A 16,528-nucleotide genomic window follows, 5' to 3' on the forward strand; every position below is an offset into this window, starting at 1 on the left:
GTCTCTCTCTCTCTCCAGGTGGATCCAGATTATTCCAGTGAACAAAGTATTGTTTTATTTTTTTTAATTAGTTGGCTTTAGTACGGTTAGCCTCTTGGTAGTTTTGGTTAGGAGTGTGTATTGTTAGGGAATCTGGTGATGCGTATCACGATACTACATACAACGATACAGTATATTGCAATATATTGTTATACTGTGGTAACAAGGATATATGTGTAGTATTGTCGAGTACTTGACTCTGGTGTTGTAGTATTTACAGACCACATGACTCTTGACGAAGTCGTAACTGCTTTCATTTGTTTTCAAACCAAAATATGTCCAAACATTAGCTTTAAAAGCTGCTGGACTCACTGTATCCTCTCGTCCTCAGTTGTAACTGGTTTAATTTGTTTTCAAACCAAAATATGTCCAAACATCAGCTTCTAAAGCTGCTGGAATCACTGTATCCTCTCGTCCTCAGTTGTAACTGGTTTCATTTGTTTTGAAACCAAAATATGTCCAAACATCAGCTTTAAAAGCTGCTGGAGTCACTGTATCCTCTCGTCCTCAGTCGTAACTGCTTTCATTTGTTTTCAAACCAAAATATGTCCAAACATCAGCTTTAAAAGCTGCTGGAGTCGACTGTATCCTCTCGTCCCCAGTTGTAACTGCTTTCATTTGTTTTGAAACCAAAATATGTACAAACATCGGCTTTAAAAGCTGCTGGAGTCGACTGTATCCTCTCGTCCCCAGTTGTAACTGCTTTCATTTGTTTTGAAACCAAAATATGTACAAACATCGGCTTTAAAAGCTGCTGGACTCACTGTATCCTCTCGTCCTCAGTTGTAACTGCTTTCATTTGTTTTCAAACCAAAATATGTCCAAACATCGGCTTTAAAAGCTGCTGGAGTCGACTGTATCCTCTCGTGCCCAGTCATCCCCGGGATCTTATTGATCCTTTTGATGCGGAGGACTTCATGACTGCTGCCATCTAGCAGCTGGAGGTTTCATTGCGGCACAAAAACAAACCAACGGCGGTAATATTTTCATGCTAATTGGAAATAAAATAATCAAATAATTTAATTGGAAACATTTTATTTCAATTAAAACCATACAAAAAACTATGGTTAAGAAATTAAATATGGAAGCAAAAATGTGAAGAAAAATATTACAATTTTTTCAGTATATTCTAACACCCCTAGTTTTTAGTCTTTATAGTTTCATAGTTTTGAGGTATTTCAAGGCAAGGATCTGAACGGAAAAGTCCACATATCTCAAGTCGAGCAAAGCAAAAAGAAATTTTTAAACACTGATATATTTTTGGAGTTAGCTTTAAACCCAGTCGGGAATATAATCAAAATTAAAAACAACATTCCAATGTGTCAAAGAACAAATACAGCCAAGAACTTCCTGTTTATAAAAAAGTATTATTCATCCTACATTGAACTAATTTGTCTTATGATAATAATTCTTCATTAAAACAGGAATAAATAAAGTCATTTCATAAGAACTTAATAACGTATATTTTAACAATCCCATGAATGTTTCATCCCTACATGGTCGAGGAACGTTTAAATAATTAAAGATGTTTTGAGGCTGCAGCTCCTAAAGTCCCGCCAGTGAACATTTCTTTTCCCGAAGCAAGGATTCAACACAACAACACTCGGACCACGACAAGCTGGTTCTGGTTAAAGTCGGATAAACCATAACAACTAGTGACTGTTTAACGAACCCACCGATTTTTTTGAGTCTCGCTCCCCCTGAAAAATAGCTACTTTAATCTGTTTTGAAAAATGTTCTTTTTTTTGGATTCATCTCGAGGCTTTTCTGTCTGCTCTGCCGAGGTCTTGGCTTCACGCTCACCCGGACCTCCGGAGGGTCCTTGTTGTCCATGTTACTCTTGTTAATCTGAGCTGACGCCGAGCAGATTTACAAACCCCCTTCTTTAAGCAGTGGCTGAGGAAAGGTAATTGATTTAAAAGAGTGCAGACACCTGCTGAAAACAATGGTGCCCCCCTCGCCCCCCCATCTTAACCTGCTTAAGATTCCACTTACCTTGGCGTCACCTCCAGAGAAGAAATACTCATAGTTTACAATACTCTGTACCATTATTTTGCTCACAATATTCAAGCACACAGTATATAAAAGTAATCTACCAGAATACCATGAATAGATTAGACGGGTGCATTGTCAATAATCTGGTGATACGTATCACGATATAGGGACAAGGATACGATATACTGTGATACTGTAGTAACAAGTATATGTGTGTAGTATTGTCGAGTACTTGACTCTGGTGTTGCAGAATTTACAGACCACATGACTCTTGACGAAGTCGTAACTGCTTTTATTTGTTTTCAAACCAAAATATATCCAAACACCAGCTTTAAAGGCTGCTGGACTCACTGTATCCTCTCGTCCTCAGTCGTAACTGCTTTCATTTGTTTTCAAACCAAAATATATCCAAACACCAGCTTTAAAGGCTGCTGGAGTCACTGTATCCTCTTGTCCTCAGTCTTCGCTGAGATCTCACAGGATAAAAATCAACACAGTGCACTTGAATATCAATATGGTATCCTAAATATATATATCACGATATATCGCTGCATTGATATCAATAGCAACTTTAAAAGCCGATGGAGTCCACTGTATCCTCTTGTCCTCAGTCTTCGCTGGGATCTCACAGGATACAAATCAATACAGTGCACTTGAATATCAATACGGTATCCTAAAAAAATATATATACGATATATCGCTGCATCGATATCAATAGAAGCTTTAAAAGCTGATGGAGTCCACTGTATCCTCTCGTCCTCAGTCTATGACAGGATAGAAATCAACACAGTGCACTTGAATAATCAACACGGTATCCTAAAATATATATCACGATATATTGCTGCATCGATATCAATAGAAGCTTTAAAAGCTGATGGAGTCCACTGTATCCTCTCATCCTCAGACTTCACTGGGATCTCACAGGATACAAATCAATACAGTGCTCTTGAATATCAATACTGTATCCTAAACATATATATATATACGATATATCGCTGCATAAATATCAATAGCAACTTTAAAAGCTGATGGAGTCCACTGTATCCTCTCGTCCTCAGTCTTCACTGAGATCTCACAGGATACAAATCAATACAGTGCTCTTGAATATCAATACTTTATCCTAAAAATATATATATATATACGATATATCGCTGCATGAATATCAATAGCAACTTTAAAAGCTGGTGGAGTCCACTGTATCCTCTCGTCCTCAGTCACTGCCAGTATCTCATGGGATCGGCCAGGAGTTTTACACTAAAAAACAATATTATTATTACCATTGTTGGCACTGTTTTTTGGTACCGAGTCGGACAAACAACGTCGTAATAAGTCTTGGTCGTCTTGTCGACTCAATAACCTCCTGCCCTGGAATGAAGGCAAAGGTTCTTCCCTCTGATCCTGAACCAGTTGATTGATCAACTGCTCAATCTGCAGACCTGTCACTCAAGAGCCCGGACCGGCCTTGGTGGTGGCAGGAGTGCAGGTCTTGAGGAAAGGGGGGGCTGGAGCTGGACTCCTTGTGTCTGCTTAGTCACTTTATGGCACCATCTGTCCATGTTGCCGGCGCTGACGTCTCGGCTCATCTTTCTCGCTGATGTATCCTCACATCTGCTGTCGGTAATGTCTGTGTTTACGTTGCTGCGATCTGAGGCCACGACGGAGTCCTTCCCTGAATATGCTTCCGATCAGAGCGTCGAGACAAACAACGCTCGGATTAGAAGGAAACACGCAGGATTATGTTCCAGGTTTTCTTGTCGTGCCAGGAGAGGAACTGAGTCGACTGTTGTCGTTTTGTTGTTTGTCGTCACAAAAGAAAATAATTCTGTAAAAGATTGAGCAAAATCTGGTGGCAGATCGCCATGATACCATAGCTGAGTTCACTGAGAGGGAGCAAGATCACTATTGACATTTTTGGATAATTTTTGCATCACGTTAGCATCCTCTTTTGAAACATTTTAGCATCAAGTTAGCGCCATTTTTTGAAACATTTTAGCATCAAGTTAGCATCATCTTTTGAAACATTTTAGCATCAAGTTAGCATCATTTTTTGAAACATTTTAGCATCAAGTTAGCATCCTCTTTTGAAACATTTTAGCATCAAGTTAGCGCCATTTTTTTTAAAAACATTTTAGCATAAAGTTAGCATCATCTTTTGAAACATTTTAGCATCAAGTAAGCATCATTTTTTGAAACGTTTTGGCATCAAGTTAGCATCATCTTTTGAAACATTTAGCATCAAGTTAGCATCATCTTTTGAAACATTTTAGCATCAAGTTAGCGTCATCTTTTGTAACATTTTAGCATCAAGTTAGCGCTTTTTTTTGGACCAATTAGCATCAAGTTAGCCGCAATTTTAAAGAATAATTTTATCATCAATTAACTGAATTTTTTGGATCATTTTAGCATCAAGTTAGCGGCTTTTTTTTGGATTAATTAGCATCATGTTAGCATCATCATTGGATCATTTCAGGGTCACATAGAGCGGCATTTTTGGATTATATTAGCATCACGTTAGCATAATTTTTGGATAAGATCTGTGGAAAAGTCCAGCAGAAGAAATCGGCCAAACCATCTCTACACAGATCTACTTCTTCTTCCTCTTAAAATAAAATGTAGAGTTGAACTCTTTTTCTACACAGATCTACTTCTTCTTCCTCTTAAAATAAAGCGTAGAGTTGAACTCTTTGTCTACATAGATCTACTTCTTCTTCCTCTTAAAATAAAGCGTAGAGTTGAACTCTTTGTCTACATAGATCTACTTCTTCTTCCTCTTAAAATAAAGCGTAGAGTTGAACTCTTTGTCTACATAGATCTACTTCTTCTTCCTCTTAAAATAAAATGTAGAGTTGAACTCTTTTTCTACACAGATCTACTTCTTCTTCCTCTTAAAATAAAGCGTAGAGTTGAACTCTTTTTCTACATAGATCTACTTCTTCTTCCTCTTAAAATAAAGCGTAGAGTTGAACTCTTTGTCTACATAGATCTACTTCTTCTTCCTCTTAAAATAAAGCGTAGAGTTGAACTCTTTGTCTACATAGATCTACTTCTTCTTCCTCTTAAAATAAAGCGTAGAGTTGAACTCTTTGTCTACATAGATCTACTTCTTCTTCCTCTTAAAATAAAGCGTAGAGTTGAACTCTTTGTCTACATAGATCTACTTCTTCTTCCTCTTAAAATAAAGCGTAGAGTTGAACTCTTTTTCTACATAGATCTACTTCTTCTTCCTCTTAAAATAAAGCGTAGAGTTGAACTCTTTGTCTACATAGATCTACTTCTTCTTCCTCTTAAAATAAAGCGTAGAGTTGAACTCTTTTTCAACATAGATCTACTTCTTCTTCCTCTTAAAATAAAGCGTAGAGTTGAACTCTTTTTCTACATAGATCTACTTCTTCTTCCTCTTAAAATAAAGCGTAGAGTTGAACTCTTTGTCTACATAGATCTACTTCTTCTTCCTCTTAAAATAAAGCGTAGAGTTGAACTCTTTTTCTACATAGATCTACTTCTTCTTCCTCATAAAATAAAGCGTAGAGTTGAACTCTTTTTCTACATAGATCTACTTCTTCTTCCTCATAAAATAAAGCATCATAAAAAGCTACGTGACGGACGACAGGTGAGCAGATAAGATGGTTGATAGACGAGATATCTTATCTAACTCGTGACAACAACGGTGACGCAACAATCTCAAGCACTGACTGAACGTAACAAACTCGTTACTAATGTCTTTGTTTATAATAGTATAATAGTTCATTGAGGACTTGATTGTTTGGTGTGTTCGTGTGCCTTGTGCTGGCCTGGTGACTGGTTCGGGGTGTCTCCTGGGTTTCACCCCAACTAGCTGGGATATATTCGCATTTACTACTCAAGCAGCAGAAAATGGACGACAAGAACTTATTTTGAAAATAAATACGACAAAATATCCTTCGTCGTTATGTGTATTGACAAGAATCTGTTGATACGAAACGTGTCACAATACATTTGCAACAATGCGATATATAGTAAGACTGTAGTAACAAGTATATATGTGTAGTATTGTCCAGTACTTGACACTGGTGAATTTACAGACCACATGACTCTTGACGAAGTCGTAGCTACTTTCATTTGTTTTCAAACCAAAATATGTCCAAACAGCAGCTTTAAAAGCTGCTAGAATCGATTGTATCCTCTCGTCCTCAGTCGTAACTGCTTTAATTTGTTTTCAAACCAAATTATTTCCAAAAATCAGCTTTAAAAGCTGCTGGATTCCACTGTATCCTCTCGTCCTCAGTCATTGCCCATTCATTTCATTGCTCCTTTAGTTGTGGAGGACGTACTGACTGCTGCCATCTAGCGTTTGTAAGTGTAATTGCAACACAAGATGAGCAAAAATCGTGAATATTTGCATGTTGATAGAAAGTAAAAAAAATCTATTTATTTTAGTTTTTAAACAAACTTAATTGAAATGTAAACCATTAAACAACTATGATAAACAATAGAATATGATGTTAAACAAAAACGTAGAGTATCGATACTTTATAGTTGAAAACACATCGCAATATATATCTTTACATCGATATTTTCCATCACCTCTTATCCTTCCCTTTGAGAAACGTTGTTGTTAAGCATTAAAACGAAGGATCCAGCAGAAGAAGAATGGAAGGTGTGATGCAAACGTCTCCTGGAGTTTCTTCATAACTCCACAGGAAAAAGATATTTCCAACAGCGCAGGTTCACGTGATGAATGTCTGTTTTATGTTGAACTAGTTTTTTTGGAGGAAGGAGGATTTATTACAAACTCTTGTCCGGTTCTTCCTCTCGACCATAATCGCTCTCCTGTGAGTTGAAACAGAGGCAGAGCTCTAGCAACGACACCTCGTGTATCTTTCATGCCCAGATTGATATGAGGCTTAATAGATTGTGAAGACCCCCCTGTACCCCCCTACACCCCCATAGGTGGTTCCAGACTCTCTCCTTCACTAGTGAAGAGATCTCTGAAGTAGAGGCACTGGACTCTTTATGTTTGACTCATTCAAAACTAAATGACTGGACGCTATGTTGAGGCAAGTTAGCGCCTGCAGCTTCCTATCTTCCTGCGTCAGAGTGCGTCGTCATGGAAAGCGTGTTGCTATTGTTGCCGCTGATAAAAAAATGATGCTAAGATGATTCTAAAATGATCCAATAATTATGCTAAAGTGATGCTAGATGATGCTTAAGTGATGCTAGATGATGCTTAAGTGATGCTTAAGTTATGCTAGATGATGCTAGAGTTATACTAGGTGATGCTAAAGTTATGCTAGATGATGCTAAAGTGATGCTAAAGTTATGCTAGATGATGCTAAAGTTATACTAGATGATTTTTAGGTGATGCTAGATGATGCTTAAGTTATGCAGGATGATGCTAAAGTGATGCTAAGATAATGCTTAAATTATGCTTTAGTGATGCTAAGATGATGCTCAAGTGATGCTAAAAAGATCCAAAAAGGATGCTAAATTGATGATGAGATGATGCTAAAGCGATACCAAGATGTGTCTTAAGTGATGCTAAGATGACACTAAAGACATGCTAAAAAGATCCAAAGAGGATGCTAAATTGATGATAAGATGATGCTAAAGTGATGCTAAAAGGATCCAAAGATGATGCTCAAGTGATGCTAATTAAGATCCAAAGATGACGCTAAAGTAATGCTAAAAAGATCCAGAAAAGGGATGCTAAATTGATGCTGAGATGATGCTAAAGCGATACCAAGAGTGCGTCATCATGGAAAGCACGTCGTGAACCTGTATTTATTTAATTGCCTCCGCCCTGTTATCATGCGTGATGATGTCAGGTGAAATCACCCGATGACCCTTGAGCTTCTGGAGGAAGTGTCTTCCAGACCGGGCGGGTTAACAATTAACGTCGGGAATGCTCTTGTAAACAGGAGCGCCGTAAAAGCAGGTCACAGGACGTTACTCTTTGTTGGACGCATTTCAATGCAAATCCTCGTCTCACTTTGTAAAAGAGGGAAGAAAAGGATTCACACCATCAAGTCTGTGGATAGAGGCGTCTGTGGGAGGACTTCACTCTCTGTCTTTTTTCTTTTTTCTCTCATCTGTTCATTCCTTTCCTTGTCCCAGCTACCTAGGGTGATAGGGTGCCTCTGTTATACTTCATTGACAATATTGTACCGTTAAACTGTATTGATCAACTAGAACATTTGAAAATACAAAAAAAAAAAAATCTAAATCGAAGAGATTAGTAAGTAAGCAATATTTATATAGCGCTTTTCTAGTCCAGGGTCACTTATAAACTATATATTTCCTAAATACTGACTATATTTGTCTTGTCCACCAGTGAAGAAGTTTCCATATTGTGTTGAACTAGTTGAAGATGAAGTATCTTTTATTTTAATAACTATTGTTAAAAAAAAAAAAGGTCAGGGAGCCAAAAATAATTCCGCAAAGATTAAGCGAAATCTCGATGCAGATCTCCACCATACCATAGCTGAGTTCACTGAGAGGGAGCAAGATCACTATTGTCATTTTCGATCATTTTAGCATTAAGTTAGCGTCATCTTTTGAAATATTTTTGAATCAAGTTAGCGTCATCTTTTGAAACCATTTAGCATCAAGTTAGCGTCATCTTTTGAAACATTTTAGCATCAAGTTAGCGTCATCTTTTGAAACATTTTAGAATCAAGTTAGCGTCATCTTTTGAAACATTTTAGCATCAAGTTAGCGTCATCTTTTGAAACATTTTAGCATCAAGTTAGCGTCATCTTTTGAAACATTTTAGCATCAAGTTAGCGTCATCTTTTGAAATATTTTAGCATCAAGTTAGCATCATCTTTTGAAATATTTTAGAATCAAGTTAGCGTCATCTTTTGAAATATTTTAGAATCAAGTTAGCGTCATCTTTTGAAACCATTTAGCATCAAGTTAGCGTCATCTTTTGAAATATTTTAGAATCAAGTTAGCGTCATCTTTTGAAACATTTTAGAATCAAGTTAGCGTCATCTTTTGAAACATTTTAGCATCAAGTTAGCCTCATCTTTTGAAATATTTTAGAATCAAGTTAGCGTCATCTTTTGAAACCATTTAGCATCAAGTTAGCGTCATCTTTTGAAACATTTTAGCATCAAGTTAGCGTCATCTTTTGAAATATTTTAGAATCAAGTTAGCGTCATCTTTTGAAACATTTTAGCATCAAGTTAGCGTCATCTTTTGAAACATTTTAGCATCAAGTTAGCGTCATCTTTTGGATTATTTTAGCATCACATTAGCGTCATCTTTGGATCATTTTAGCATCAAGTTAGCGTCATCTTTGGATCATTTTAGCATCCTCCAGCAAACATACCCATCATTTACTTGTAAATACCAATGAAGAAGTTCACTATATTGTGTTGAACTAGTTGAAGATGAAGTAGCGATACTTTCTCTCAAGGTTTAGAAAATCTCATAGTACTCCGGGTACTCGTCCAAAAAAAAGAGTGAGCGACCTCGCCTTCCTGATCTCTATTTCGATTCCTAGCCACGGAACTATTCCCCGTAATAATAACAACAATATAATACCAGACTCAGATATAGTTTCTTTCGAAGTACTTTTTTTTAGCATCACTTTATGTCATTTTTTAATGCTATATAATGACAATAAAGAATGTTAAATCTTAGTGAGACCACAAGGTACCAAAACGAGTGTCAGATCCTCACATACACAACTTAATCAACGTAAACTTGGATTGTTTATTATGTGTTTATTACGCTTTATAACTCAACATAGTGTTTCTCTATCAAGCGAACATAAAGCGCGGCGGCGTGTGATTGGTGAGCGTAAACACCACAGCGCTGTGTTTGTAGTACTAACCTGCGGCGGCCACTCCCTGACCACACACACGGGTAAGAACCTGAGTGACAGCGACCTGACGAGGGCGGGCGAGCAAACACCGAAAGGTGTTTTGTTTGAGTCCCACCTCCTCCTCCTCGTGCTGGATCCTCTTTTGTCCGGCCGGCGAAATGTTTGCTTCCCATTGTTTGCTTAATGAACTTCATTGTCCGCCTGTGAAGAGCCTTTGAATGTTGACTCCGCCTCCAACCAGGTTCACGTCGTGAACAGAGACGTCTTTATCAAACGCACTTGTTTGTGCTGCAGTACGTTTAGGGGATGCTGGAGCGATCCAACGATGACGCTAAAGTCAGGCATTTTTTCTTTATTATTGATAAAAATGATCCAAGAAATATGCTAAGGAAGTGCTAATTTGACACTTTTACTGATGCTAAAGTGATGCTAAAATGACATAAAGTGATACTAAAGTGAAGCTTAAATTATGCTAAAATGGACTCAAAGCGATGCTAAAATGATCCAAAATGATGCTAAAATGATCCAAAAATGATGCTTAATTGATGCTAAGATGATGCCAAAGTGATCCAGTAATTATGCTAAAGTGATGCTAGATGATGCTAAAGTTATTCTAGATGTTGCTAAAGTGATGCTAAAGTTATGCCAGATGATGTTAAAGTGATGCCAAAATTGTGCTAAGGTTATGCTAGATTGTGCTAAAGTGATTCTAGATGATGCTAAAGTGATGCTTAAGTTATGCCAGATGATGCTAAAGTGATGCTAAGATGATGCTAAAGCAATGCTTAAAGTATGCTAAAGTGGACTTAAAGCGATGCTAAAATGATCCAAAATGATGCTAAAATGATCCAAAAATGATGCTTAATTGATGCTAAGATGATGCCAAAGTGATCCAGTAATTATGCTAAAGTGATGCTAGATGATGCTAAAGTTATTCTAGATGTTGCTAAAGTGATGCTAAAGTTATGAGAGATGATGTTAAAGTGATGCCAAAATTGTGCTAAGGTTATGCTAGATGGTGCTAAAGTCATGCTAGATGATGCTAAAGTGATGCTTAAGTTATGCCAGATGATGCTAAAGTGATGCTAGATGATGCTAAAGCAATGCTTAAATTATGCTAAAGTGATGCTTAAGTTATGGTAGATGATGCTAAAGCGATGCCAAGATTATGCTAAAGCGATACTAAGATGATGCTAAAGTGATGCTAAGATGATGCTAAAGTGATGCTAAGCTGATGCTAAAGTGATGCTAAGATGATGCTATGAGGATGCTAAGTGTTTAAGCGCTATGCGACCCTGGTCTTGAAAAGCGCTTAAACACTTTAGCATTTAAATGTGATGCCAAGTTGATGCTAAAGTGATGCTAAAGTGATGCTAAGGTCCGTCAGTACAACATTTCTTATCAAAAAGGAAAATAAATTTCATAAAAGTGTTGAGGCCAACCACGACAAAATTGTCCTCAAGTCTACGTTGAAACTTCAACAAATAAATCAGAAATCTATGGAGAGTCTCAACACAAGTCGAAAAAAATGGTATTCGGGGGTAAAATTTGACTGTAAGAAAAACAACACGTGGCTACATAAATGAAGAATAAACCTTGCTGGAGGAATTCGTCTGGTTGCAGATGAAGCGCGTTCGCCTCTTCCTGACATCTGCTGTGAAAGATATCTCCGCAACGCCAAGGGTTTAGAGCGCGGCGTGACGCCAGCTCCATCAGCCTCACATGAAGCAAGGCGCGGTGTCAAAACAAATTTGTCTGCCAGCTCACTTAATAAAAGTTGCCGCGCTAACTTTGCCATTTAGCAGCAGCTGATGGTGTTGATACTCGCGCCGCGCTAATTGTAGCCGCTTTAACTTTTTGATTGATGACGAGGCCGCGGTGTTTTGTTAGCTGTTCGCCCCGAAGGCGAGTTTGTGTACATGACAAAAAGAGTTGATGAAGTGCCGGCTGTCGAGGATACCTGTCTCTGCTGCGTGACTCATTGTTTTCGCAGCGTTTCTACCCTGAAAGTCCATCAGACGTGCCATCATTACGCAACAAAAGTTTGAACATTTTCCACTGAAATCTCCTAGAAAACTTCTCTTCGTGACGACAGGCGTTTTTTTTTTGTTTAATATTTCAACACGTCTTACGAACGCCTTTTCATCACTAAGTGACCTTTCGGAGGGGGAGGACCGACAGCGATCGCCTCGACAACGGGCGTCACGATGACTCAAAGTCTACTTAAAATCCACTTTTTTTCATGTGACCTGACCTCCGTATCCTCGCACTGTGACTCACGAGTTGTCGGTTTAGTTGAGAAGTCAGTGCGGTGAGTAATTGTTGTTCTTTTAAACTAGTCCACAACTTTTGGATGTTAGAGAAACACAGTCAAGTAAAAAAAAGGCTTCAATGTTTTTACTAAATGATCCAAAAATGATGGTAAAACGATGCTAAAGTGACATAAAGTGATGCTCAAATGACCTTAAAGTGATGCTAAAATGAAGCTGAAATGACGCAAAAATTGACTTAAAGTGATGCTAATATGATGCTAAAATAATCCGAAATGAATGATGCTAAAATTGACTTAAATAATACAAAATGATGGTAAAAGTGTCCAAAGTTGATTGACCGAAATTATGCTAAAGTAGACTTAAAATGATGATAAAATAATACTAAAATTATGCTAAAATTACATTAAAGGCTACAATTATACTAAAATTGACTTAAAGTGATGCTAAAGTGATGCTGAAATGCTGCTGAAGTGATGCTAAGTTGATGCTAAAGTGATGCTAAAGTGAGGCTGAAATTATGCTAAAGTAGACTTAAAATGATGATAAAATAATACTAAAATTATGCTAAAATTACATTAAAGGCTAAAATTATACTAAAATTGACTTAAAGTGATGCTAAAGTGATGCTGACATGCTGCTGAAGTGATGCTAAAATGATGCTCAAGAGATGCTAAAGTGAGGCTGAAATGATGCTAAAATTGACTTAAAGTGATGCTGAAATTCTGCTTAAGTGATGCTAAAGTGAGGCTGAAATTATGCTAAAGTAGACTTAAAATTATGATAAAATAATACTAAAATTATGCTAAAAGTACATTAAAGGCTATAATTATACTTAAATTGACTTAAAGTGATGCTAAAGTGATGCTGAAATGCTGCTGAAGTGATGCTAAAATGATGCTTAAGAGATGCTAAAGTGAGGCTGAAATGATGATAAAATTGACTTAAAGTGATGCTGAAGTGATGCTAAAATGATGCTTAAGTGATGCTAAAGTGAGGCTGAAATGATGCTAAAATTGACTTAAAGTGATGCTGAAATACTGCTTAAGTGATGCTAAAGTGAGGCTGAAATTATGCTAAAGTGGATTTAAAGTGATAATAAAATAATCCAAAAATTATGCTAGCCAAAAAAATGACATTTAAGTGATGCTAAATGCTAAATTGAGTCTCAAATATCAGTATGAAAAATAAATGTAGTTTCTCCAGATTAATTTTTTCAAGGTCAAGCCCAACTCATTTCCACGATACTTAAATACGTAACGTAACGTAATGCAACGTATAGCAATGCAATGTAGCGTAACGTTGCTAACTGGAATTGGAACATTCTTCAGGAAATTTGTTTAATAGTAGGTTTGGTGTAGCATTAGCATGTTGCTAAAAAAGTTATATAATGTGATTATTTGGTACTTTTTTCAAGTGTTTCTGCATTAAATGTAGTTTAACATTTCACATTTCTTTTGTCAAACGTGTCTGAGGCTTAAGTTGGTTCTCGGACGTGGATCTTTTGTCCGACTCATCTGTTGTTAACATTCACAAGGTCGACTCATTAATATCCGAGTAAACCTCTTGACCCTCCTCTCTTACTCCATGTACTGTCGCCGTTACGCGTCGTGTTCTGCACGAACCGACACTTTTTTCACAGCGAAATCTGCTGAACTGTTGCCGTGACAAAAGCTTTCGTTCCTTTTCTTCCGTGCGAAAGAAGCTCCTGTTGTCATGAGAACCTTCAAGACAAAGGCAGGCTTACGTAAAAGCTCCTCAAACTTTTCTCCCGTTCGAGTTCCCGTCGCGCCGACGTCCTTGAGAGATAGCGCTTTAATTACATCAAAAGGACGATATCTATTCTCGCCACATTGTGGTCGGCGCCGCAACGTTTCCGATGGCGCGCCACAGATGGCCACGAGCGAGGGATTAAGGATAAGAGATGTTGTGGAGGCAATTTGTGGGGATCCATGAGTTACTTAGTTTATGACTGTGACTCGACTGAACCGGGGAATTAGATCTTCATGGTTTTGACACATCAGACCAAACGTTAAACACGCTGAAGGAATTAATACTCAACTTACTCAACAACTGCTTTTAAAATAACTCAGCTAAAATAAGAGCCGCTGCTCTGCTAGCGTAACAATGCGGCTACATGCTAACTATGCTAACTGAAAGTGAAAACGAAACTGAAATGTTTTCTTTGTTGTTTGTAGCCATTAGCGGCGCAATGCTAGCCAGCTAAATGTAGCCTTAGCTCAATTTATCACAAACTACAACGTAGAATTATGACACGAGTAATAATACTACGCAAGCCCTCATAGTAAAAATCAACGGGTCACTACAGTATTACTGAATTAGTGGTACTATGCGCTCAGTCACCATAGTAATACTTTTTGAATCTGTTATATTGCTCCACGAGTCACTCTAATATTACTCCGCAAGTCACTGTTATACTGTTTTGTGAGCTACTGTAATATTACTCCGCGAGATAACGTAATATTACTCTTTGAGTCACTGTAGTATTAATCCACGAGCTAATGTGATATTACTCTGTGGGTCAATTTAATATTACTCCATAAGTCAATATTATACAACTCCGTGAGTCACTTTAATAATACTCTGTGAGTCACTGTAATATTTCTCCGCAAGTTAATGTAATATTACTCCATGAGTCAATGTAATATTACTCCGTGAGTAACTGTAATATTACTCTGTGACTCAATGTAATATTACTCCGCGAGTTAATGTAATATTACTCCTCGACTCAACGTAATACTACTCCCCGAGTTAATATAGTATTACTGTGCAAGTCACTTTAGTATTACTCCTTAAGTCGCCGTAGTATAACTCCGCAAGTCACAGTTGAAATACCCTTTATTATACCCAGTATTACTCCGCAAGTTGCTGTACTATTACTTCACACATGTATGATACAAGTCCAGAGTTACTTGTCGACTCAACACCAACATGAATCCTTCACATCTGTTACAATCTTTGTTTCTCTTCGTCACCTCTGGGTCAGTCCGTGATCCTCATGAGATCCTGGCACTTTGTCGGTTCCAGCCCTTCTGGGACCCTCAGGTTCAATCACGTAATGCACTCGGGGTGTGCTGGTCCTGTGGGGGGGCACTTTAGGAAGTCCTCTGGGGGTTTCAAACCCTCCCCATTGTTGAAGCGAATTAAAGCTGCTCGTGACTCTCTTTGTCCCCGACATCGATCACATGATGGTTCGCCGGTACTTCCTGTTGCTTTGTCTCACCTTCCCGAGCAGGAATTCAACCTTTGACCTCGAACGTTGATTCAAATGTATGCAAACTCTGATGCGTCTCTCTCTCTCTGGCAGGTGCTAGTGTCTGATCCTGTCACACTGGGACGCGTCTAACAGGAGGAGGTCTCCCAACATGGTGCACAATACTCACCCGGCAGTGCCCCTCCGGGCCAGAGGGGCGGCGCTGTTGCTGCTTCTGCTCGGCTGCCTGGAGTTCTCCTCTGCTGCAGACAGTAAGTCGACTTTTTTAATTACTACCTGGCGTCAGTTGTGACGAGTCAACAAATATTAACACAAGCTGTACAAACATAAGTTGATATTCGACAACAGACTGTATAATTATTCATGACGTGTGAAGACTATTTGTCATTTATTATTTATAATAAATATTTAAGCTTCTTATTTTTTCATTTCAATGTCAGTTTATTGATGTTTTATTTGATTATTTGGTACATATTTAAAAACGTGTTACTATTTTAGTTTTTAAATTATTTCATAGTATATATCGTTTCAATATTTATCAACATTTTTACATTATTTATGTACAATATTTTTTATTTCTAAACAATTTTATCTTTCTTTTTCCTGAAAAATTAGATTTTAATTAATTATTTTAAAAATAATCTTATTATAGCAAGACAATTATTTTATTAGTATTATTTATTTCAATATTTAATTATTTTCTAACAAAATTTGCCTCCATAATTAGATATTTACTTTAAATATTTTTGCTTATTTCATTTGTGTACGCCTAATGTTTTAAATTTTGTAAAAGTATATTATTATATTCATTTTAATCGTATTATATATATATGTATGTATATATATATACATTTTTTTTTTTAAATATATGTTGCATGTTTTTAATTTAACATTAAATTTAAGTTATTTTAAAGAAATATTGCAGTTTCTATTGTGTTATTTTGGTCCTATTTTACTATAGTTTACTTTATAGTACATTTTTTTCATATATTTAAATGTATTTGTGTTTTGTTTTACGTGTTGTTATTGCATTATTGTGATTATTTTAATCTTATTTTATAAACATGCTTATATTTTTTGAACTAAACATTTACCTAAAATAATGAATATATATTATTTCGAGTTTCGATTATTTTATTTTGTTCCTATTTTAACTTAAACTTACTTTTGATTTCAACA

The 16,528-nt window shown here is 37.0% G+C and overlaps 1 protein-coding gene across 9 annotated transcripts in view; it reads left to right on the forward strand.

The window, feature by feature from the left end:
* ptprfb (protein tyrosine phosphatase receptor type Fb) overlaps positions 1–16,528 on the forward strand; it is a 229,339-nt gene that overhangs the window by 90,231 nt on the left and 122,580 nt on the right. For all 9 annotated transcript variants that reach the window (XM_087811318.1, XM_087811319.1, XM_087811317.1 and 6 more), the window contains one exon: positions 15,443–15,600. In XM_087811318.1, the coding sequence (XP_087667444.1) occupies positions 15,501–15,600 (100 nt within the window). In that variant the 5' untranslated portion in view covers positions 15,443–15,500. The remainder of the gene's footprint in view (positions 1–15,442; positions 15,601–16,528) is intronic.

Source organism: Callionymus lyra, chromosome 16 (genome assembly GCF_982586985.1).
Source record: "Callionymus lyra chromosome 16, fCalLyr1.hap1.1, whole genome shotgun sequence".
NCBI lineage: Eukaryota > Metazoa > Chordata > Actinopteri > Syngnathiformes > Callionymidae > Callionymus > Callionymus lyra.